Source organism: Dermacentor albipictus, chromosome 10 (assembly GCF_038994185.2).
Source record: "Dermacentor albipictus isolate Rhodes 1998 colony chromosome 10, USDA_Dalb.pri_finalv2, whole genome shotgun sequence".
In the NCBI taxonomy this organism is placed as follows: Eukaryota; Metazoa; Arthropoda; class Arachnida; order Ixodida; family Ixodidae; genus Dermacentor; species Dermacentor albipictus.
In genome coordinates this window covers 40,431,617-40,457,438 of record NC_091830.1, presented here as the reverse complement: position 1 = coordinate 40,457,438, position 25,822 = coordinate 40,431,617, and the positions used below count along the sequence as shown (strand labels likewise).

The following is a 25,822-nucleotide window of genomic DNA, read 5'->3' as shown; positions in this document are numbered from 1 at the left end:
TCTTTTCTTTCTTTCGCTCTTTCTTTCTTTCTCTTGTTTACTGCCACTGTAAATGCATCCTCAGCAGCCAGGAATGCAATTTACGACATTTTGAATAGACACAACAACACCATAGCCCAACCACAGCCATACAGCCACTTTGAGGGGGTAGTTCTTCCAATATTGCATGGCCTAACCTCTTTAAATTTAATTAAACTTTTGTAAATACGAAGGTGGGATGTACGCTATGAAAACGAAAATGTCATTTCCACAGGGCCTATTGGTTCGACGTCGCGTGAGTATCTGCAAAGTATGCTGGTTGAAAGTCTACCTGCATTTAGGAAGTTCCACGGCTAGAGTAGTGACGTAAAAAAAGGCTACTTTTTTCTGTTTCAGTGAACGACAAACTTAAGTACGCTGTTATATTAGGTATCACGCGCAAACACGTTTTGTTCTTTACGAGCACTTTGAACATTAACCAAACTAAAGAATGCCCTTTCATTCTTCCACTCCCCCGCCCAACCCTAGCAACCCAACCCAACCCAACCACTAGCAAGAAAGGACTCGCACCCCCGAATTCCTCTATAAATTCTTCGTTTTTTATTTTCTCGGGACGAAGTTGTGCTTCGTGACAAAAAAGAAACGTGCCAGCAATATCTTTAATCCGATCCTATATCAAAACTGCCTGGTAAATTAATTTTCTTGTCATTATAGGAGCTGCCAGCACAGCACCGAGGCTGCACATAGATATCTTATTTTTTTTATCTTTATCAATGCAATCTCATCCCTTCTATATGATCGCAATCCCGATCCGCAAAACGAGATAGTAAACAAGAACCGAGCGGCAGGAGCAGTTCCAACGTTCGAAACCTTTGACCTTTTCCTCCAGACGCCCACAAGTATCGACGGGTGTAGGTCCAAAATTACCTCGCTGGTACGTTCTTTTCGGTTTCCTGTTTACTACAACTTCTTCGCCTCCTCAGTTACTATGGTGACACATTCTTCATCTTCTCAAAGTAAATAAAGATATGAACTGAAAATTTATTAAAGGGTTCTCTTGGTCGGGAAAGCGCGTAACATGACAGTTCTATAGGAAAAAAAAAAGAAAAGGTTAATGACCGGATTGGTGGTTACCGTTCGCACTGAATACAGGGTTCGTAGTGGTTCTCTAAGCCATTAGAAACATTGGAATACTAAAACATGGTTTTCCTGACTTATGAAAACGCTTACATTTTATAATGTGCTTCGTTATCCACGAATTTCTCTTTCGATTAAGCTGAGTACATTTTTGTTTGAATGTCTGGCTCCAAAGCGATGCGAAGACACTGCCTCGCCCAATCCGCTTAGCGGTCTTGTTTTGGTTGCTGGTGGTTAAGCCTATAAGCCTTTTTCGTGCACTCTTCTTTTTTTCGTTTGCCTTCCGCACAATGTTAGATAATTGTTCAAGGCAGTGTTCTTCTATTTCAATCTTTCAAGTATAACACTTTTTTAATCTTTATTATTCTTCGTAGCCGTCTTGAAAATCCTGCCGCCGTGACTCTGGCTTCTTATTTGTTTATTTTTTTGTTGTTGTTGTTCACAGGAACTGCTACGCGTTTGTGGTGCTTCCTTGATGAAGGCAAAACGCGAGAATTGATGGCACTGTACGAACGCAGATCGGTTTGTCTTTGTTAGATACGTTCCCTTTTCAGTCGCGTGTCTTGATATTCTCAGCCGCAGATATAATGAAACTCGGAAGACACTGAGGTCGCGTGTGATACCCTCCCTGTACTCGGACGCAGGCACAAGGTTTCCTGGAAAGCTGGTCTGGAGGCGTTGGCTAATATTATGTGTGTGGATGATAGGGTGAGCATTGACTAACTGAATAAATAATTAAACGATTGATTGATTGATTGATTGATTAATTGATTTATTGATTGATTTTCAAATCGACTAAGAGAGAGTTTAGCAATAACTAAAGATGTCCGTCGTGCTATATGCAAGGCTTGCTGCTTTCTAAATGAGGCGTTTGAATGGAGATGTAGATTGAAGAAAGCAAAATAAAAAAAGAAATACCACTAGAAATAAACAAGCAGACCAAGCCCAGGTGGCTGACATTCCCAGTTCTGTCCCAGGGCTTTGGGAAATCGCTAGCCGATTTGTGCTCATCAACTGAAATTTTTGCAGCCAGTCGATCGGTGGCATCATAGCGACAGCAGTTTAACCTTGCAGAGAACACTATAGGGCTATGGTAAATGTCGCGTAGGGGGATTGGTCTGGGTTGGTTTTGGCCAACTCTGGGACGTGCACCTCAAAGCTATTGGTGCCGGAGGTTGTGATTTCAGTGTTACCGCGTTGGAATTCGTCCTGTAGCCTCCTTGGCCCGGCCACGATTCTATGTCCATTGGAAGTTTGAGAGCGAACACCGAATTCGTTTGCCGGCAACGATTACCCCTGGTCTGTAGATTCAGAACTTGCGCATGAGTGGGAGACCTGTAACTTTTCACATAGACATTCAAGCTATTTTAACATCTTTCTTTAGCGTTTTCCATAGATCTCGAACCGTTATACTGGCTCTTGAATAGAAATTTCTTGTTGTATCCGTCTTGAACGCAGATTCCGTGTTCCCTATCACTTAACTGAAAGCGATACGTGCTCGCTCGTCTTGTTGGCGTAAATGAAAACATGCATAATTTTGCGTTCGTATTACCAAAAATATTAATAAGCTACGGCTGTTCGTAAGAGCGGACAACAGCCAATCGTGTTGTCCGACATGTCATCAGCGGAGCCAGCTGGTCTAATGGGAAACGGACATCACAGACGGAACGCTTGATGAACTCAGGTCCTGGTGTGGGCCATGCGGGAGGGAAAATAAGCGGCTTTCGTTTAGGTCGGCACACTCACCCGAATTGCGGATTTTTCCTCTAACGGAAAGTGGCTTAAAAGCATTTCCTGCTGGGCTAGTTGGTAGCTGTTCATTATAAAATATAAAGACGCCAAATAAACGTGGCGCCCTCTCCCGTTCTCTTCTCTTGTGTGTGTCCGTTTATTTGGCATCCTTATATTTTATAAATAAAGTGGCTTGTTATCGCGGTTTGATACGAGCTAAAGAAAGAAAGAAAGAAAGAAAGAAAGAAAGAAAGAAAGAAAGAAAGAAAGAAAGAAAGAAAGAAAGAAAGAAAGGGCGGCCCATCTTTCCAATCCCTCCTCCCACTTCATGGCGTTCAACTCCCCTGTAAGCATTTGAACTACTCCGTGATGAAGCCGTAAAGGATATGGATGTGCTGCCTGGTGCGCTGTCTGCAACATAGGCTTTCCTTACTATATCTCATTTTTTCGCTTTCATTAAAATTTCTCTCTCCAAGCAATTTCCGCTTAAAACCAGAGCAAAAGAAGCAGCTGGCGTCGATCAATATGTCAAGATTTCTGCAATGCATATTTCACGCACAAAAAAAGAAAGGTCTCAACATTTCCTCCGCCTTTCTCTATGGACTCCAAACCGAGCGGAAGAAGACAGGTTTTGCATCCGAAAACAGCCGGCTCAGTGTCTGCGGCCGACTCTTGCTTTCACCCGTCGGTGCATCTGGGATTCAATATTCTCGACGGATGGGCCGTTGTTGTGGCATTTGCGTCTCGTGGGCCCCGAACTGATGCCCCGCGGATCGTCTTCGACGTGAGGTGCACACTCCCCTCGAGTTTAGGAGGGCGCACATGTCTCGTTTTTACTTTGCCTGTTTGCTTTCCGTCTGAGCGCCGAGAGCTCCTTTCGGGATTTCATCGATTGTCCCAGGGCACCGGTGTTTCACTGTAGATGTAGTCAATGCTTCAAAAGGGCGCTGTCCGCGGAGAAGCGGTTATGCTTTTTCTTTGTGTGTTTGGAATTGCGCGTGGGAGCGCGCGCGCGCGCGCGCGTGTGTGTGTGCGAGGTTGTGTGTGTGTGTGTGTGTGTGTGCGTGTGTGCGTGCGTGTGTGAGTGTATATGCGTGTGATGTGTGTGCGTGTGGTGTGTGTGTGTGTGTATGTGTCTGTGTGCGTGTAGTGTGTTTGTGTGTGTGTGTGGTGTGTTTGTGCGTGTGTGTGTGTGTGTGCTTGTGGTGTGTTTGTGTGTGTGTGTGTGTGTGTGTGTGTGTGTGTGTGTGTGTGTGTGTGTGTTTGTGTGTGTGTGTGCGAGTATGAACCTGTACAGTGCTCATTAATTCAAACGCGTATACTTCCAAAACTATCCGACGGATTATTTCGTTTCCAATTTCACCTGCGTTTTGTAACAGCGGCCTGATTCAGTCTCCAAAATGTACACTTGGGATGAGTGTATGCTTGGAAAGCGGATACTGTAGCTATTGCACGTCGCACCTCCATCTAGTTACGCTTTTGTAAAAGGCTTTTGTTGCTGTTCGCGTTTCAAATTATGAATTTCCAAATGCTGCGTGTGTTCGTTCATAGTGTCTGCGCGTGCGCATTTGTGCGTCTAATAATGCGTGTCTGTGTGCCTGACAGGTTGTGCTCGTATGTGTGTGTTCTTGCCTACACCTTCACTGTTGAGCTTAACGAGCAATCGCGATCCGCACATTAATGAATAAAAAATAAACACATGTACACGTAACGGGTAAGCCAAGCCAATATTCACAGCTTCCGTATTTTGTCGTTTCCAGTGTAGCAGTTCTATATCCCCGTAAAGCGTGGAAAATACGACATATACAGCTGTACGGTGGAGTACGATTACTATGGCAGAAAGTACACGTATATTAGTACGTTTCTCTTTATACTGTACACTCGTAGGTATCACCACAGACATGGGCAAATTATTGCAGTTAAGTGAAAAAAGATGTACTCAGCTTTATAGCTGAGTGCTTATGTTGCGGTTTGGTACTGGAGGGAAGAACGTTAGCGATATTACCTTTTCTTAACCTTACAACTTCTGACGATGCCTCCCACACTGAGCTCCGAAGTTGGTCACGTTACCTTAACAGTATTTTTAGTTTACGAAAGGAAGAACAATAACGGTAATACGCGTAACAGGAACCGACAGACATAGTGCAGCTAAAACACAGCAGCTTAGCTATGGAAAATGACGAAAAGATCGGGTGGTCCGGCGCGCCATTATCCTGACAGAATGGCCAATCGATGTTTCTGGGAGGATGTTGTGGTAATTACTTCATTGGACCATCGTAAATTGGCACCAGCTTGCAGCATGGAAGGGCATGGTCACGTAATAACTACGAAGAAAACAGCAGAAAACCCAAACCGTGTTATAATGACAATTTGAATTAACACGGGAGTTGTGTTATAGAATAGAGAGTGAAAATCAAAAGTGAGTTAGCAATTGAGGGGAGAGGTGAGCCAGACAGCGGGCGGCTTGACCAGAATGCACCCAGTTTGCCCCCACCACTGGAAGTTCACATAGAAGTGATAGACCTGCTGCAACGGCTTAAAAATTCGCAAATTGTTTAAGACGTTACAAACATAAGCAACAAAACAAAGATTGAAGAGAAACATTGCACAGGTATAGTTCTACTCCTCTTCAAGTTGGTGTAACCACTGAAAATTTATCTACGAATTTGAAAATATTAAGCACGGTAATCGCAACGGGATGCATTTAACACCTGCGCCGGAGCACAGATCACGTGAGCAGTGAGCGTTGCGTCGAAGGAATAGTTGAAAGCTTTACTGCTTCCGGAAACGTATCGCGGTTTACGAATACCGGAGCACTGTACAGACACGCTTACATACTAGGGCTGGTTGCAGCATCTTCTGGCGCTTCTGGCGTCCACTACTAGAGCACACACTACTATAATTTCAGCTACCATGTTCTGCCTATTTATTGGTGCTAAGGCGTCTACAATGACTATCAGTGACGTATGCTGGATTTCTATTTCTTTCTCCCCTTGTGGTAGAACAATGAAGCAACAAAAAAGAAACCTCTTCCAAAGCCTTGCGCTCGAAGAAAGCGTTACAAGATGGCGCTGCCAGCGATGATGCTGTCATCGATGTCATCTCCGTGTTCCGATATTCCGTACAGTGTAATGCACCTTTAATGACAAACAGCAACTGCCTAGTGTACAGGGTGTATAGTGAATAGTGATGTGGCAGCTTCTCGAGCCTTCGATCAATGATTCTGAAAAATGCCATAGGTATTCTAAGATATGCTATGTATGCCAGCGATGGTAGTCGTGTTTTTTTTTTTTTTGAAGCTGACGGAGTTTGGATGATATTGTGATTTCTGATAATTCTGTTATAGTTCACAGCAGCACTGTAGAACAATCATTGTGAAACTATCGGCAATACGTTTTAATCAATAAACTTTCGCCGAAGGACGTTTCATTATAAATTTTAGCGCGCATATTGCAGTTACACAGACGATGCGCGCCAGTGTTGAAACCAGTACAGGTCAACCTAGCAGGAATTGTAATAGCATCGCCGGTTTCGACGTATCCGTCCCCGAAGTAAGTGGCAAAATGAGACCGGTGTTCCGCGCAGGTTTGTGCCACATCGCCCAAGGAAGACTTTGTGAGGAAAATGATAATTAGAAGACCGTTGCATATCGCCGAAAGTTTACAAACAGTGAACGGGAAACTGGTGCTTGTCTCGTGACTTCTTCTTAGCAAACTCATGGCTACGTTGCACTGAGTAGCATTGAGGCTGCGTTGCCCACCCCCTCATATTTCCTGCTCCTCGATATTCGACGTGCATCATTTCTGTATTCCGTATCGAAATTCCAGGATGTCGGCACATATTCTTTGAAGGGGACACCATTTTACTGAGGTAACAGTTAGGTTATGGAAATGAAGAAGAAAGTTCAAAACACTCGAATACGTTGCCCTGAGGAGGGAGATAATTCATACGCACGCCAATTTGGTCTGCCTATCACTCCATCCTGTGACATGTTTTTTTCAATGAATTAGAATCACTTGATCACTTACTGGCGTCGTTCTTGCTTCGCGAAAAAAAACATGACTTTGCAAGTATCACCGCGACAAATTTGCCTACTTTTAAGCTTTCCCATTCGTCTCTTTTTCGGGGCTTCTGTGCTGTGTCATCCGGCAAAGAGGCATGCATCGAGATAGATAAATTTATTTGCAAGTACCACCCATTTCATTTTTGATCTTATTCACCCTATGTTTCTCCGCTCCTATATTATCTTATGTGGTTTTATTGTTGTTATTGTACACTCAACATCACTGCTCATATGAAACAGATCTCCACTCTTCTAGTTTTCATTTTTGCCTTTAGTATGCCATTCCTTTTATTTGGTGACCTGTACTGCACTTATGAAAACTATGAGAACCTTGGGCAATTGTCTTAATTGAGTAGGTATCGCTGCTTCCAGTTTGTCATTATCAGATCGGAACTTGCGAACCTTACACCGCCTTTGTGTGAATCCTGACAGCATGCGCCATTTTTTTTGTTGTTGTTGTTGTTGGCTTGTATTTTATTATGTGATTCCGCACAGCGCACGTTTCCGGGTTCCTGAAAAAAAAAAAAGATCGCACTTCTTTTCAACCAACTGGTCTCAGAACGTTGCTGCGAGCATACTGGCAACTAAGAGAAAACTTCGAGGACACTGGAACAAGAAAAAACAAGCAAACAAGTACAGCTTTCAAACAGGGTTCCCGGCACATACCACGCCGACACTTGCATCCTAACGCCCCGTTCGTATCACACCTACCCTTTCGCACTTCTCGTTTCTTTCCGCGGTCCTTTCTCGGTGGCGTGAGTAATGCCTTGCGCTCAGCGCTCTAGCGAGGGAGTCGGATAACTAGGATGGATTCGCACGGCCTTAGTATACGGGAACCTTCCTTGAGCGCCCACCTCCGAGTGCGGAACGTGCGGGAAAAGGTTTTCTTCGTGGGGCCAAAAAAAGAAAAGAGAATGCAATCGCACTGACGCCGAAACTATATATACTCGAATTTCACCAACCCCATGCAGTAGATAGAAAGCTATGGATTGCGTCAGCCAACCAGAAAAGAGAACCGGAAGAAGGGCGTCGCTCCATTGTTCGTTTCCGGTCGCCTTCTGCGCGACTCAATGGAAGCGTCTTGGAAATATTAGTAGGGCACCACGGGTAAGCCCTGCTCCACCCTTTTTTGAAACAAACAGTCAGCTCTCGTGAATGATTGGCTGGCACTGGTGGTAAGGGTTCGCTACACTGCAAGCGAGGTGCAATAGGCGCGGCAGAGGCTCGGTGATCGGGAGTCTCGGGGGCAATACGGAGCAATGGGCATTGGCTAAGCAGTGGGAAAAGAAGGTACTCGAAGCATTCTGGCGTGTGATACAAGATTGCCACTGCGCATTTGCGAGTGGGAGGCTCAGCTTGGTTTTTCGGAGTGCAGTGTCAGCGCTGCTACTGTAAACAAAAATAATAATAAAACGCGCTCTTTTCGTGGTCGTCGCCATTATTCATCGTGTCCGCTCCAGTCGTCCACTCTCTTCGACCGGAGACTGTTATGAACTATTTGCTTCAGCCTTTCAAACTATATACGCTTGACTTTTAGCGTACAGTTAATAGCCAGATAAGTTTCTTGGCCAGTTTACAAGCAATGTCTGGAACTCTGTCGTAGCCTTTATTACCATATGCTACTTGTGTAGAAAAAGAAATATCATGATGCAACATTTTCAATATTTTTTTGCAATTTTCTTATTAAAAATAAGAACCAGGCAGTTTTGCCCGAAGAGTGGAGCATTGAAATCGATAGCAAGATTTATAGCGGGTAGCGCGGGAGCTCTTCCGACAGCGCCCTAAGATATATGCCGGGGTCCATATGTTGTGGCGACAAAGCAAATAAGGTAACTGCTGCCGCTGATTATGATGATGTTGTTGATGTTTATTGACATCCACTTTTAAACGTGACGGGGTCAAATGGTCCCCTAGCCTGTCTGATTTAGTCAGGTTTTACTACACATATCACTACCTAGCCTTTTGCCTATCTGATCTCGATCCTTATTATTTTAGACCTCTATCACTATACTGTACCAAACCTATACTGCTGCGCCGCACCAACACCCTGGCAGCTGCTGCATCGTGCCAGGGCTGCTCACCGCTGCTCTGGGGCGATGGGGACCGCCGCCACCTGTATGGCAGGCGGCGCGCCTCAAAATCGTCAGCGTTTGCAGCTTTGAAGCGTGCACTATGTACCGCTCTGGCCATTTCATGCAGCACGGTGTGGTGTTGCACACAGCTGTGCAAAGCTCACGCTGGCAGCGGGCTGTGGAAGGCAGCCCTGGCTTCGCTGCGCTCTCGATTGAGCGGAGTGCCATGTGGGTGCGTCGACTTGGCCTCCTCGCACTTGCAGCGAAACGCAATGTGCGTCTCTCAAGCCTCTCCAGCACTTCTTTCACTCCCCGCGCGGACAGCGCATGCGCGTCGATACCGCGGCAGCACGGCGGCGGCGGCGCCAACGACGACGGCTCGAATGCGCTTCGAGCATAATGTAGTTTATCCCCTAAGTCATTGTATCAACTATGAACCGCGGTTCATAGTTGATAATGGAAATGAAGAAGAAAGTTCAAAACACTTGAATACATTGCCCTGAGGAGGGAGATAATTCATACGCACGCCAATTCGGTCTGCGTATCACTCCATCCTGTGGCATGTTTTTTTTTTTCAATGAATTAGAATCACGTGATCGCTTACTGCCGTCGTTCTTGTTTCGCGAAAAGAGAAACATGACTTTGCAAGTATCACCGTGACAAATTTGTCTACTTTTTGTCAAGATTGTCTAATTTGTCAAGATTTAGTTACATGGGCTGTGTCCATACGATGACCTCTGTCCCTGCCACCTATGACCGCAGTACAACATAGGTTCAGCATATAACAAGGCCTGCATGATAAGACCAATCTTCAGCACTCTATACCAGCCATATATCAGAGGCAGGAAATGCGCAGCGCATCCGTCATGCGGCCGCGCGTGTACGTTATTACGCGTCACAAAAGAAACTCGAGGAGTACAAGGCATACATCTTTCCTGCTCGTGAGTCACTGTCGCAGAAAAACTCGCGCACCGTCTTTTACATCTAAGGAAAACACTAGATCAAGCAAAAGCGTGCGCAGCGCCATCTGGGTAGGTCTTCTCACACGTCCTGACAGGTTGACAGCAGTGACCGACGATGCTTTCGGCTACGCGGCGCGCATACCGCCCGTGTATCCTATGCTATCTTTTTTTTTCTCTGACGACAGCGGTGAAGTGAGCTCTACAATCTAGAAAAATACAGAGAAGTCTGATGAAAAGACCACAACAATCTGGCCAGCCACGACGGGATGAAAGGAAAACACTGCGAACGCGGAGGGGACAGCAAGGTGATGGATGACGACGGCGCGACGCAGGAGTACATGAGACCGCCCCGTATTGGGTCTTATGAACAGCGCGCGGTCCAGTACAATGCGTAGCGGACTTTTCCTGAAGTTTCGACGCCGGTCGGGAAGCAGCAAGGCTGCGTTCTTCCGGACATTGTCGATTTCCGCTGTGTCGTCGAATTCGCCATCTTGTCGACTCTGATTGGCTGGCGGGTCAGCCGCACCCTTTCTGATTGGCTGAACACGTAAAAAATGGCGGACTTCAAACAACATGGCGCCATTTGAATGTGGAAATCAGGTCAGGATCCTGCAGGGGGATTTGTAATTTCCGAAACGTGATTGTGAATTCGTAGCTCGGCAAAGTGAAGGGTTGCGAACCTTTTGAGTTTCTGGAAGCGCTGTAACATGTTAATTTCGGCAGAGGCGTACCCATTGCATGAACGACCCGACGACAAGGCTAGTCTCGCTCGCAGCTTCTTCTAAACTTACCAAAGACCGAACAAATACACGATCAGTGCATGCAGCAAGTTCAGCTTCGCATCCTCCTCCCTCTTTCCCCCTTCCAGCTCGATTTAGTTAAATCCACTGGTGCTAATATGATGCACAGTCGCCAGAGACAGCGCCGACACTGCAGTGCTCTCCGACGGAAGGTCAAGCTAAGAGAAGACGTCGACGGAAATCTCTGATAAAGAGATATAGAGATAAAGAGCTAAAGAGATATCATATATTCACGCGAAATGAGGTGAAACACTTCATACTTTTTAGCGAAGTAAGGACATTAGCAGGCACATGATAGAACCAGCTGGCGCAAGAGAATTGGTAATTGGATATGGCTGGCAGAATCCTTCGCCCTGGAAGTAGGCGTAAAAATACGCACCTGCTTCTGCTGCTGCTTAATTTAATAAGTTATGCTTAATAATAATGTTATTATTATTATTATTATTATTATTATTATTATTATTATTATTATTATTATTATTATTATTATTATGTTGTTGTTGTTGTTGTTGTTGTTGTTGTTGTTGTTGTTGTTGTTGTTGTTGTTGTTGTTGTTGTTGTTGTTGTTGTTGTTGTTGTTGTTGGGAAGTCCAGCAACATCCACTGGTCGAGGGAGAGGGGACGGTTAAGTGTGTTGTGGTGCACGCTGTCTGAGTGTTGACCATTATTAAATAGGATCATTGCTTGGCAAGCTCTTTATTGTCAACTGCGTGACAATATGACTCGTATCATAACCTTGCGTGCTCGTATTGTCCGAATTTAGTGATTGCAAAAACCCATACGCTGCCAGCCATGCTGGTTAAGTACGTTGCTCCTTATTGGGATAACTTGTACCAGCAAGGACAAGCAAAACTCAAATCCCAACTACAGCAGCGCGCGAACATGTGAGTGATTGAATCAAATCTCTCCGGTTTAGTCCTTCCGCTATTTATGCATGTCTCACCGTAAATTCTGTAATAATCGCTGGGGCTCGAATAAATTCGGAAATGTCTAATAACCTTGGCGTCGCGCATGGTATCCGATTACACTTTGTTTTCTGCATTAAAAGTCTTTTTTTAACGATACAATAGGCAGCCTTGTGCCGAGCGATACCTTCACAATCCGGTTATAGTCCCGCACAACGCGGCCACCGGCAATGGATGAACCAACGAACGCGTGACAATATCATATCTGGCAAAAAAAGAACTCTGTGTGTAATAACCTCACTTACATATATTCAACAAGTCCCGCTGCAACGCCCGTTCCCTTTACTGTCAGTGCTGACGATGGCAGTTCATTCTCTCTCCTTTCCTCTACCTTTCTTGCCCACCCCACTCACCCACCACACATACAATCCACAGCCCCAACACTGCTGTGCCCTTTACACGTTCTCCTTTCCCACGTGCTGATTGATTGATTGATTGATTGATTGATTGATTGATTGATTGATTGATTGATTGATTGATTGATTGATTGATTGATTGATTTTATCACATACAGATGTGATGCGAGGCGAAGGGAAAAGCCCTTCAAGGATGGCTTGAGGGAGTCCTTCGTCCTCAATTACGCATGGCTGGTGCTGCAAGATGGGGCACCTTATGCTCGCCCTTCTCTCACCGCGCAACCGCGTTGTGCGTGACGTTCTGTTCTTGGCCCGCGTATGCCGCGTAACCTCGCCTCGCTTCTGACCCGCAGTTCCTCCATGGGGCATCGTGATGATCCTGATCGCAGTGGCGCTGCTGCTGCTCTGCATTTGCTTCTGCTGCCTGCGGCGCTGGTGTCGCCGCCGCAAGAAGGACGCAAAGAAGGGACTCAAGGGCGCCGTGGACCTCAAGGGAGTCCAGCTACTGGGCAACGCCTACAAGGAGAAGGTACTGCTCGCTACTGCGTGGGAGCTGGCTGGCTAGAGAGAGGGAGAGGGGGAGAGTTGACCAGGGGAGGGGGAGACAGAGAGAGAGAGGGAAACAAACTTTAATGGTATGCTGGAGATGTTAGCCTGGCTGTTCGCCTGACGAGAGTAACCTTCCGGTTGACTGGTCGGCACTAGGAGGAAGAGGAAAGGGAGGGGAAAAGAAAAGGAGAAGGCGAGGATGTTAATCGGAAAAGCGTCTGGTCGGCTACCCTACTTTGGGGGAAAGGGCAAAGAAAGGTGAGCGAGACCGAGAGAGAGAGAGACGCATAGACGCTTCGCGGTTGCACGGTTCACATTGCGTTTCAAACCGAGCGCTTTTGTCTGTACCTGAAAGATGTAGCGCGCAACTGCTCACGAAACAGTGTGGCGTTGTGGCCTTGTTAATTGTTTTAACGTGTAACGTCTGCGCATGCGCACACTGTGCACACACTGTGGTGGCAGCCCAGTAATTGCTATAGCAATTTTTTAAAAAAACCGAATAGAATAATAATCGAATGATGATGAAACCGAATGAAACACTAAACGAATACTTTTTGAAACTGTCTTCGAATAATAGGACAACTTCTTTCAGTACAGTGCTCGAGTTCCGCATACCTTTACGAGAAACATTCATACACTTCAACCAATAACAAAGAAATATCATCTCTCTACGCACTCAAATAAGCTCTTATACAGTTGTGACTGTACAGCATCCAAAGCAATGGGTTGTAACTCTCTCTTAATAAAGTTCAGGCATTAAAATTTAACACACATTCTGAAAAAAAAAGTACAGCTTGACTACCGAAGCAACAGCACCTATTTGCCACCGGCAGTATGGTCAACAGAAAACTTCGCGACAGAATGCGATGTATAAACCAAGCGGCCAGCCATATGCATCCAGTAATTCGATGTCACATTGACACTCCTACTTTTGCGTCGCGTCTTATGACGCAATCATCACGTGGAAGGCGTCGCAGGTCGTAACCCGTTTACTACCGAACGAGCGGAACGACACGTTATGCGACCAGCGGCCGCAGCTCACCGCTCGCGCTCGCGACCAAAAACATAGTGCGTCGCATACTGAAGGCACGAAGGCGCGCAGATAGTCCGTGACACGAAGTAACCCTGCGCCCGCAACTTGTAGCTGTAGTATATGAAGTACGTATTTCGTCGAAACCGTCACGGATAAAAAGAAAGAAGAGACAACTTCACTGCGAATTGCGAGGAGTGATACGTCTGTATTGCCGCGCACTACTTGCATGGCTTCCGCACGTGTTACCATGAAACGGAGTTCAGAACAAATTTGGCGACGAGGCACCTGAAGCGGTGGGAAGAGCGCACGCGTCAGGTGCATAACGCGCCAGCACGATGCCCCAAAACTTTCTATCGCAAGTCCTTTCATTCGCAGTTTTATGAGAAATGCTTCGATTTAGTTTCCCTTCTCTCTCTGTATCCCTGTCTCTCTCTCCCTCTGTCTTTTCAAGTGTAAGGCCTTCTTTTCTAAGAAACGCGCCTGGTTTTTTTTTTTTGCAACTCTGTGCAATCTTTGGGTGGGCGACAATTTATTTTCCCCCTTAAGAGTTTTCATTTACGTCTGTGTGCTTCTGAAGCTGCCCCGTCTGGACCTTCCCCACATACGCTCTCGCCAAGCGCCTCTACGCGTCCTCTAAGGACGCGCCCATACTGCTGAATCTGTCATATACCTTTGTACAGAAAAAGAGAAAAGAAAAAAAAAGGAAAGGTGCCGCTCCGCGCCGCCAGTCCGCATTGTTCGGCCGTTCTTGAAACGCAGCTGTTGTCGTATGGCAACCGGCGCACCTTCGATTCTGCTGCCAGAACAGCTGTACGCGAAATAAGACAGAAAAAACACGCGCAGACCTACTGGCGCGCCTGCTTGATTTCGTTATTATATTTCCTGTTGTTTTTTATTTATTTATTTTTTTGGCGCCCGTCGGCGCCGCAGCGGATGTATCGATATGTGCGGCGGATCCTTCGTATCGAATATAGAGCCCTACGCCCTTGAAATCGACTCGGCCGGGCACGTTAAAAGCCTTGCGTTGTCGTCGGTAGGGGCCACAGGTTCTCTTTTTGGCTGGTCGCGTTGTCTCGGCGACTGCGACAACCTGTCGAATGCGTGGTCCTGGGTTCGATTCCTGTAGCCGTCGGCGGCCGCATATTTCGCAGAGGCGGAATACAAACGACAAGAAAGTGCTCTCGTACCGGCGTATGGGGGCAGGTTAACGTAACCAAGGACGGGTAAAAAACAAAACGTTTTCGACCCCCCACACGCTGGCTTCGCAAATAACCATTGCTTTGATATTGCGGCTTCACATCGCATCAGTCAGTCGTGCGATCAATTAATCGAACAACTAGCTGTGCCGGTCTTTTGAGACAAATTTCCTACCTCCCTTTTTGTTATGGTCGTCAGAAAAAAGAAATGAAATGAACGGGATAGGGTCGTTTGAGGGATTTAAATTGTGGTGTTTAATGTCCTTAAACGGCGTGTCCTGGAATGTCCTTAATCTCCTGCAACGGGCTACAAACTAAATTTGACCTCTCTGCGGTTCTCTAAACGGATACGCTTACCAATCCGTCTCTCACGACAACAGTGGCTTTCTTTTTCCTATTGTAGAGAGATAATATACTAATAGGGTTTAAATTATTTGTCTCTCGAATCTCCCTTTAAAACGACGCTAAAATCATAGTAAACGAGCGTTTTCGCATTGCGCCCGCATCTTAGGAATCCAACCCCAGACCTCGTGCTCAGCTGCGGAACGCCGCAACCACTGAGACAATTCGGGGGGTGAGAGTACACAAAAATACACTAGCCTTGTGCACCTGAAACATGGAGTAGCAAAATTGCTAGTTAGGCGAGCTGTTCAACGTTCTTTGGTCTCCTTGCTAGCCGTTGCGTCATTTTGGTTTGGTTTAATTTATTAAAACACATCAAAAGGACGGTAAAGTATGCTTATACGTTGTAAGTTCAGTATAGGCTACCACGCTGTGTATGTGTCAGGGAGACCTCCAGTTGAAAACTTTGCAATCAGAATACGCAATAGTAAGCAACTAAAGCATATAAGCAATAAAACACGAGTGTTTGGGCATTGAAGATGCAATAAATTAGAGGACAGACACTCGAGACCATGAACAGGGAGTAAACTGACATGTAATGTGAGCGTGCAAAAGTGAAGTTTGAAGGAATGAGCACCTAATAACCATTCATTAAAAAAAACTGTTGAAATATACAGTGAAACGATGTCGACGATGGCGCACGGTAATAAAATGCCACTATTCAAAGAGACAATGAAGCAATATTACTAAGTCTTGTTCTGCTTTCGAGAAGTGCGTCAGTTAGTACAACCAACGAGAAACAGTATTGCTCGCTTTGTTAATTTTTTTTTTGTTATAGTTTTTGTTTGTTGCTGCGTTCAGTTTGGCGAAACCACGTAGCGTTCGCGCTGATGTAACGGTACTGTGCCTTGCACAACTTTTGCACGCACACGTCCTCCGTCGCTCTGGACCTTACCATAACTACTTCACGCAGTATCACGGCAATCATCAATCACGGGCGTAAAATATAAGCAATTTGCCGTTGTACAGACAACTCTATGACAGGGTATAATAGCGCGCCACAGACAGACACCAAGTGCAGAACTTTCATTTCTTTCAACGCCATTGTCTGCGTGCGTCTTTGAAGTGACTTTTACAGCCCAAGAAATAAGACGGACGGCAGAGGAGCAGACAGGGACAACGCTGTTCACTTTCAAAGACGAATCAAGGCCAACCAGCCCGACTGTCAGTTCTGTTATTTTCTACGTAGTTATTTGTTTTGCTAGCATTGCCGACCTAATATAATCTCTGAAGCCTCGTGTCTCTTGTACATCGCTTCACCCGGGACTAGACATTCAGCGCTCGATTTGTTTGTTTTTTGTTTTTGTGTTGTTTTTTTGTCATTGAGAGGCACCGTACTTCGTTGCGGAACAGAAAGGTTTGCAACTAGACATTAGAATGCGCGCTCTCAGAAGCGCTTACTTTTCCGTTTAAGTATGTCGCACATACATAGATGGTTGAACTAGGAGAAACAATAAACAAAGACCAACAATAACTTGATAAATGATGGTAAAAAATGCCAGAAGTGAGACATTGAGGATAAACTGCATCTTTCATATTTGTCTGGACAAATAAAGTTAGCTCTTCTTTTTATTCTTTTTTTTTCATTCTTGGATGTTTTATCGTCTGTTACTCGTTCATTACGCGCCGTTTTTTAACCACACGAAAGTAATCGCGCATTCGCCCGTCGGCTCGTCTAAATCATCTATAGTTACTAAACTATCACAAATCAGCACGTCTAATCATGATATCCAACCAACTATATACTCTCCTCGCAGCACCTCTTGTGTTCGCGTCACTCTTTCTGGAGTTATGAGTGAAACAAGTGAGAGTAGATGGTTTGCCTAATGTAGATAAGAAAACACATCTACAGGATGGTTTAATACTAAGTGTATTTACCTTCTCACTCATATTCACTTCGGTACAACTCTATCATCTTTTCTGCTTCAGGCCTATGGAAAATAGGCGGCTTAATTTGGTGCAGACACCTGTTCGTGCAAGATTATACTGCAGACCTCTAATGGAATTTTAGACTGGTATGTGTGCTCAAATGTTGATGAGTTGGTCTGACTGTATGTCGGAGGCCCAATTTCCTCTGCACTAACGTTCTAGGTCAGATCTTTAAAACTCGCTCGTTCCGAGTTGTACAGTTCCGAGAGCTTGTGGTGAGACGAAAAGCGAAGCCTCCGAGATCGCACCAGAGCTCGCCCGTGCATTCTCGAAGGCCACGCGCGAAACTATGCGACTTTGGTCACTCTCAATAGACAGCAGCACAAGATCTAGTGTTGGTGTGCCCCTCACTTGCTGCTGGAAGAACTACTGCACATGGAATGGTAACACCTGGGCTCTCATGGAACGCCTAGCCGTCAGCTGTCGGAGCCGGCGTGGCTTCGCTGGTGAAACGTTACACCTTGGCTGATCGTGGTCCCGGTGTCTTCCTCGAGGGTCGTGGCCCAAATGAGGTAGTCAGCGTCGCCACAAGTGACGCCGAACGTGGGCCTCGAACCCCCGACCTTGGGCGTAAGAGTCTCACGCTCTACCGATGGAGCTAAACGGGATGAAACTACATGGACCTACAGTACTAAACTACAAATAATGGGCCTCCCACCCAATGAAAGCAGCTCGCGCGGCGGTCGTCCTTTAATTCCAAAACACTACGCCTCGACGTACGGAGAGCCTTAACAAGTTCACGTGATTTTGGGTCTCTGTACTTGAAGACACCTTCAGTTCGATTAATTTTCTTTTTTTTAACAAATCAGCGAGCAGCTGCATCTGACATTCTAGCCAAGAGGTAGAGGACTAAGGTGTCCAAGTATCGTACTGCCCTCGATCCATTCATCAGTGTATGAATGAATGAAACGCGCAGGTCCAGCCGGACATGGAGGAACTACAGGACAACATGGAGAACAACGAGGGTGACGGTGAGAGTAAGAAATCCGAGGAGAAGCTGGGCAGGCTTCAGTTCAAGTTGGACTACGACTTCAACACCAGCAACGTGAGCATGTCCTTGCATTCCTTAGCTGTACGCGCTGCGTTAAACATGTCCTTCACTCATATCCACTGCCTAGAGGCCACCTAGATGCATAGGTTTTAGCGTGTGCCACACTGCGTGTAAAGACACTTTTTTGAGCCTTCAGAGACTCCATGCTTTGGTTACTTAGCAGTGTTTTAACTGACTTGATTTGCACATCGCGATTTTTGGTTAATCGTCATTGCGCGATCCAAACTCTCCATCCTTATGTGCTTATCACGGTGTTGAAGGGATGGTAAAGATAAGCATCAGGCCAGTTTAAATGGCCAAGGGTTCAGAACCATGCTCGAAAACGGGGAATAACGCCGGTACATTAGCGAAAGCAGTATAGCTTCAGCTTTCCTTTCGGGAGACCGGGCGAGAACCACGCTTGCAATCAGGTCGACGTGAAGTCAAAATATTACATTATGTTTTCTTGGTTATTCTTGTGCTGTATCTGTGCGAAAACAAGTTGTCAAAAGTCCCTAACTTTTGTCTTAGCCAGCTTCTTAATATGTATGTCTTATTTTATGCATTACGCATTATAGTTAGTCATGAACAGGCGCTTCCAAAATTATTCACTTCACGAAGAACTCCTGCGTTCTTTCCTAACCGGCGTTGCCGCCCATCACCTGTGCTTGTTTTATCTTTGTTATCTCTGGTTTCCTGAGCCAGTGGTCACAGTGTGGTCTAATTATTTATGTGGTTCCACATGTGCGAGTGCCATCTTGTCCCTACTGTTTCTATATTTGTTCATGTCTTATTGTTATTTAATCCTCAAAACAGCGGATGTCCCTTAAAGAAAGTGAATCTTAGATATTCACGTTCGCATACTGCTCTTTCTCCCGCTGGTAGCTTTGCGCTCGCATCCCTTAAAAATTTTTTGTTGAAATCCTATGACAATCTGTACACGTCTATAAACTGTCCATAGACGTTCTATAAAAATTTTTGTAAGGGATGGTACCAACTTCCCGCCAACAGTCTACACTTTCGTTGACATTATTCCGACCGGCTTCACTGTATAGATGAACTTAATATGTTAGAAAAGCCTAAAAGCTTGCCTCAGTCAAAGTTCTGACCAGCTGTTCAGTGACGGGGGAGGGATAAAGGTAGGAAAATTTAAAAAAAACACGGAACAGTGTTGATGACAGGGACGAAAATGGTAAACTGCAGAAAAAAAAAGCAGGCGAGACCCTTCCTGGCAACAATGGGTAAACACATTTCGCCACACTTGCGCTTCCCTGCAATACAAATATATGGATTGGGCAGCTCTGACCGGCGCCTTCGATTACCGATTCCAGACTCGACGCGGCTTCCCTAAGGTGCCCCATCTCACCGCTCGATACTTCCGGTTGGCTCCTTCGGGAAGTCTCAGGGGCTGTCTAGCACGTTTATTTTCTGCGACCAGAGCCACGGCCATTGAAAACTTTCCCGGGGAAATCACGTCGCTTCCAAGAAATGCAGTGCAAATCCGGTGCATGGAAACGAAGTGGACAACACACCTTTAGTATGATGCCGGAGTTGTTCGAAGTGCTTTATTTTTTTTTCTTATCGTCAGTTCAGCGTCTGTACTTTTCACTTGCCCGTTTTTTTCTCGCACTTCAGCTGCTCCGTCTCAGAAAGATGCGTGAACTAAGTCGGCTTGGCACTTTTGGCGAAGCAGTGTCGCGGGTATAAAACCTTGCGTAGGAACTTTTCTATAGATATGTGGGCACGAACATTCACAATGGGTGCCCGGGCGATGCCAGCCGTCTTTCTTCGAACGGGAATGCGTATTTGTTTGTCTTTCCATTCTTGCATATGCACCATGATACTTCCTAACGCCGCTCAGAGCAATCTGAATCACTCCGTGAGCTGGTTTATGCTTTACATGCAACAAAAGGTGACATGCAGCCGCAGCTAAGACAGCATCCACATCGGAACAAAAAAAATGGTGCTAGTAAGTTGTACTAAGGAAGATAACGACCATGCTAAATCGGATGACGTTCCGCAACTACAAAGGTTAATAACAGCTTTCAAGTAACCGCAAATTACGTATATGGACACTGGTCCACGTATCACAAGAAGCAACATTGCCAGCCACACCGTTATGATGGTCAAAGCATCCTCTCCGCGTACAGATCACTGTCGCCATATATCACCTCGCCGCGAATGTTGCCAAGCATTCCACCACGTGGCCATAATAACCATCCTTGGCTACGGGACAGTGGTCAACGATGGCAACGCACATTCCCACATGATCGCGGCGCCATTCTTGCACAACGAACCAGGGCTGCACATTGTGTTTCGTTAAAAATTTGATTAAATTAAATTATAGCGTTTTACATGCCGAAACAACTTTCTGATTATGAGGAACGTCGTACTAGAGCACTCCAGAAATTTCGACCACCTGGGGTTCTTTAACGTGCACCTAAATCTAAGTACGCGGGTGTTTTCGCATTTTCGCCCCCATAGAAATGCGGCCTTCGTGGCTGGGATTCGATCCCGCTACCTCGTGTTCAGCAGCCCATAGCCACTGAGCAACCACGGCGGGTTGTGTTTCGTTGGTGCCCACCTAAACCGCTAACGATGACGAAACGCAGAATTCACCCGCTGGTCGGTCGGCGCCTCTGCGCCGTAGTTTCGTTTCTCGTTACGCAACTGCGGCGTGGGTGCGGCACGCTCCATTTCGCTGAGGACCCAGACCCATCTTCACCACAGCGCAGCTCTGATATTCTTTCTTACCGCATTTTTGTTTGTGAGGCCAGCACCGCCTACACGTAATGCACACTGAAGCATTCAGCGCTGTTATCTTTAGATTTTCATAGCTTGTGCAGAGCTCTTCCTAAAGCATTGTATCATTGTCTCCATCACTCTGTCTCCAACCCTCGGTCTCTATTTCATGCTGCAGACTCCATTGCTAGGCTTCGCTCTAACTCGCTAATGGATGAATGTCTGCACTTTGCTGAGATGTTTTTTTTTTCTTCTCGTTTTCTTAACGTTCTGTTTCTGCACTTCTATACATCGTATTCATGGAACTCCGGAGCTAAAGTATACCGGAGCGTGAACGTGAGTACTTGCGCAATGCGTCTGGTTTCGATAAGGCTCGCGCAACGTCCTGCTCAGGCTTTTAGCACTTCGGTGAAACGATGCCCCTAGCCGTTAGACCATTCATCCGGTTACAGTAAGCTTTCTGCATCAAAAAAGTGAAAGCTCACAGGAAAGAAGAATACAAACAAACAAATCTTCTCGCAGACTTACACGTCGGCTTAGCGTACTTGAAATAGCGTATCATCCAGCAATCGCATTAAACGTAGATACGTACATTCGGATGTCTTCTTTTTTTTTTTTATTGCGATGAAGGCTTGCCCTTAAGGCATAATTGTTGTAGCGTATATGTGTATTATATGTGTGCTGTGAGGCCTGTGTTGTGTATGAATTGAAGCAGTGTTTTGTGAAATCTGTTATCATGTATCCAGCGGTCATAGCTGGTTGTCGCACTGTAGCGGAGGCCGGCTTGCAGTAGGAGACGCGAGCGTTCCGATCGTAAACCCGTACATGTCCATATTAGGTGGTATGCATCTGATTCCACCACAGGAACGGAGCAGTATGGACACGTAGCACCCAGTGGCAAATTCGACCAGTTCCACCTTGAGACAACAGCCGGTGTAAGGGCCACCCCGGCCCGAAGCCTCCTAAGCACAACTTCCTCCGCCCTAGTAAGGTGAAGGGGGAGGGAGCAGACACACGGTGGGATAAGAGCGCGTGTGTCCTGCCGGAGAACATTTTTACGGGCTCGCAGCGAGTTACGGGGTTGGGGTGGGAGGGGAATAGGGGGAGGATCAGGATTAGGAGGGCAGTGTGCCTGCTGGTCAGCAGCAATGTTGTGAGGGTTCGCTGAATGGCCTTGAATCCAGTGTACCTTGACGCAAGTAGCTGTCTTACTATTCATAGTGTGTATGCTCTCGCAGATTTCCATCGCCTTATCGACCTTCTTGAGTTCCTGAATAGCCGCTAAAGAATCCGTGAAGATGTCTAGTTGCTTCATGGTAGGCAGCTTAGATGTCGCATCTTGCACAGCGTCGTGGATGGCTTGAAGTTCCATTACTAGAGCGCTGGCTTCCGTAGATAAATAGCGCTGGTGGCCGCTGATGAAATTATGCGTAGTACTCAAGAATGATGTCCTTCCGCCGTCTGGGAGAATGGCAGCATCCGTATAAACTTTGCAGGTGTTAACGCATGATGCATCGACGATGTTGTGTTCGTCAATAGTACCTGTTGTATCGCTGCGTCGTAACTTCGTTGGCTTATTAGTTGTGATGCTGGTGAATTCCCAGGGAGGCATTGGATAGGGCTGATTGTCAATCCGAGAGCCGCGGTGAAAATGAGCATGCAGCGCAGCGACGGTCTTCTTGTGCTTTGTGTTTGTTCATCTTTTTTTTTCTATTTTCTATCATGGGGTCGGGTGCGAGGGCGACTTTGCTCTCGCAGTAAAATCTGATAGTGCTTTTAGACTGCCAAGCTGGCGACATCCCCTTGAGCTCGCGATGTTATGTGGGGCTTGTGCCCACATAATGACGAATTACAAAACGCACGAAGAAATAACAGACGCACACGGGCGTTATACGTTACGTCAGAGCTCGTCGACGCCCACAATAGACGAGTTTAGAAAGGGGCGAACGCCCTCAAGCGGTCGCCGGTGAGGCATCGCGGGAATCGTGACGGGAACGTGTACCGGCGTCTGATTCACTTGCAGTCATTAACACGTCACTCGCATAATTGGAGTCAAGCCTTTCTTCAACCTTCAACAAAGCAGAACGGTTTAGAAAGATAAACGCGACCCCCGTGGCCACGAAACAACGTGTGGAATTGTGCAGTCGTCAAGTCTTCGCTGCAGTCGGTGATATTATAGTGTGTCCGTGACCTGGCACCTCGCTTTTTACACATCCGCGTATACATACCGTGAAGCTCATGACCTGGTTTTGGTGAACGCATGAAATGCTCAGCTATGAGACGCTTTATTGGGCGCAACAGTAAGGTTGCAAGTGGGGATTATACAAACATACGGAGGAGAGTCCCACAGTCAACAGACTGTACAGGGGACCTCCGGTTGGATATGAGTAGGATGTGTAACAACAAAGCAGCTATATGCAAACATGCAGGACACTGTATTGAATGAGTCACTAGCTGACACTGTAAGATATTTTAATTATATGAAGCAATTACTAATAAAATGGCAACGATGAAATTATTATATTGAGCGCAACAATTTACGGAGGTTTGATTTGAATGTGCGAAAATGAGAGAATATCTTGATATGACATGGTAATAAGTTCTAAAGTAGTGGAGCTGAAAAATTAGTAGTACATTTGCCATAATTAGTTCTAGGATTTGGTAATAAACAGCTGCTGGTAGACGCGAATCGAGTAGACGTGGAATGACTGCTGAGAAGACATTGGCAAACCATCAGAACGTCAGAGCGGGAGCACTTCGACACCAATCATGTTTAAAGTGATTGGGCGCACAATATGTTTCTCGTGGCGTTCTTATCCTAGTGTGTAACGCATTGGAATATGTATCTGTTTGTATCTTTGAACAAAACAGGTAATGATGTTCTGCAAAAGCTTTCAAGCTGGCTTGACTCTAATTGTCTTACAGCAAACAAAGCGAAAAGCAACTACGTAGTCTTCGCTGCGAAACACAGCCGATTAACGAACACTAAATCTTTGATATTGAACATATGTCTCTTGCAGAAGGTTAACGGGACGAATTATTTAGTTTACTTGGACATCAACTACAATGGCGTACGTACATCCACGAAACTACGCTCACTGTCTAAAGGAAAATCCAGATACGCTATAAATTACGCCATGTTTTCTATTGCACATACTTCGCGCTCTGTATATCAGCGTCATGCATTTTGTATATTACGTACCCAATTACCATTCCGTGAAAAGAAAAACAGCATCATCTGCTTACTCTACAAATTTCTGTGCATAGAGCCAGCGTACTCAGACGGTGCGAGACGTTTCGTGCGCCTAGAAGCAAAACGCGAGTTCGCGATGGCTCGCGTCGCCACGCGCACGCGACCAGATCTGCGTCACGAGCCCAGATCTACGTCACCCACAGAGACCAATAAGCACGCGTGGTTGTCCCAGCATTCCCATGGCGATAGGGCGCGTCACGGCACACCCCGGCAGCCATGGTGTAATGCTATGCAACGCAACACGTGGCATCCGAAACTTACCCTCCGAGTTCTTCTAAAGTCGGTGTATTGGCACAGTCCTTTGCACAACATGGCCTTGATTCGGGAGAGTTGTAATAGCAAATCGGTCGCAGGCAACCACCTCTGAAATGATGCGCAACACAAGAATACTGAAAACTGACATCGCTGTGTTTGCCTTTTCGCAGTGTTATTGTGACAACTGCTGTCTCTATGCGGTTGTTCCCTCCCATCGATTCTTTGACTGAGTTTACCCCTCCAACGCGGCCGTGCCCTGCAACTTGTGAATTCTGAATCACGAAAAGCCGCATTCTCTGAAAAAATAAACAAGCACACTGTCGCTGTCGTCATCATCAGCCCCATTTAGATTCTCTAAAGAACTGAGATGCTTCCCAAGCGTTCCCTGTTTACACTGAGTGCCCGCGAGTGAAACAAACATTTTCTTAACAGTCCCGATCTGTAAAAAAGACCTCGGCGCTTTTAAGAGCTCTGACACTTGCCGTTCTATGCGACTTGCTGCAGCTTGCCGTGACTGTGATCCAAGCCGAAGACCTGCCTGGTTTGGACATGTCGGGCACGTCCGACCCGTACGTCAAGGTTTACCTCCTGCCGGACAAGAAGAAGAAATACGAAACCAAAGTGCACCGCAAGACCCTCAATCCCGTCTTCAACGAGACATTCAACTTCAAGGTGGGTAGCCGGCAAAACGTGTAGGACGCGGCCGTCGGTAGAGAGGCTCAGGCGTAAGTGCATGGCTACGCTGGTTCTCCGTCTGATGTGCGTTGCTCGGAATTTTCATCACAAAAGACAGAGCACCCGTTCCGGCCTGAAACACTTCGCCGACAGCGTGTGACTCTGACTAATGCAATTACCTGTCACACGCCACTCTCAATTTAGCCTGGCTTAATGCGCAAGTTGCGGCATGTGACACTACAAACTGCGCCAGTCGTCGGCTGACGAAGCCATTAGTTGTGCATAAAATGAAATTGCAGAGCTGCACCCTTTCTGAGCAAGGCTGGCGTCAGGAAAATTACTTCCGGCATGTTATACTACGAGCACCATCAGTCACCTACCGTGACACGAGCAAATATATTTGAAAACCTCGCTCTGGCAGCTGCAGATAGCGACATGCCTTAAGCTTGCGGCCTCTGCAGTGGTAGGTCATGGGATTAAAGTCGCAGTCGTTGGTTGCCCATCTGTAAATATTGGCATCTGTAACTCTCAACTCGGCCGTACGCCTTTATAGAAACCGTGAGTCATTCAAGTGTCCATCGAAACCTGCGCCCGTGCACAACCCCACGAGAGAACATGAAAACACGTTAGATGGTATGTGGTGTCCTCGGCATCTGCCTTGTTTACCCATATATTTTGCATGCAAAAAATGTA

The 25,822-nt window shown here is 46.2% G+C and overlaps 1 protein-coding gene across 2 annotated transcripts in view; it reads left to right on the top strand.

Annotated features, from left to right (window-relative positions):
- LOC135907340 (synaptotagmin-1-like) overlaps positions 1-25,822 on the top strand; it is a 176,571-nt gene that overhangs the window by 113,557 nt on the left and 37,192 nt on the right. For both annotated transcript variants that reach the window (XM_065439023.1, XM_065439022.2), the window contains exons 3-5: positions 12,419-12,594; positions 18,091-18,219; positions 24,959-25,126. In XM_065439023.1, coding sequence (XP_065295095.1) covers positions 12,419-12,594; positions 18,091-18,219; positions 24,959-25,126 — 473 coding nt within the window. The remainder of the gene's footprint in view (positions 1-12,418; positions 12,595-18,090; positions 18,220-24,958; positions 25,127-25,822) is intronic.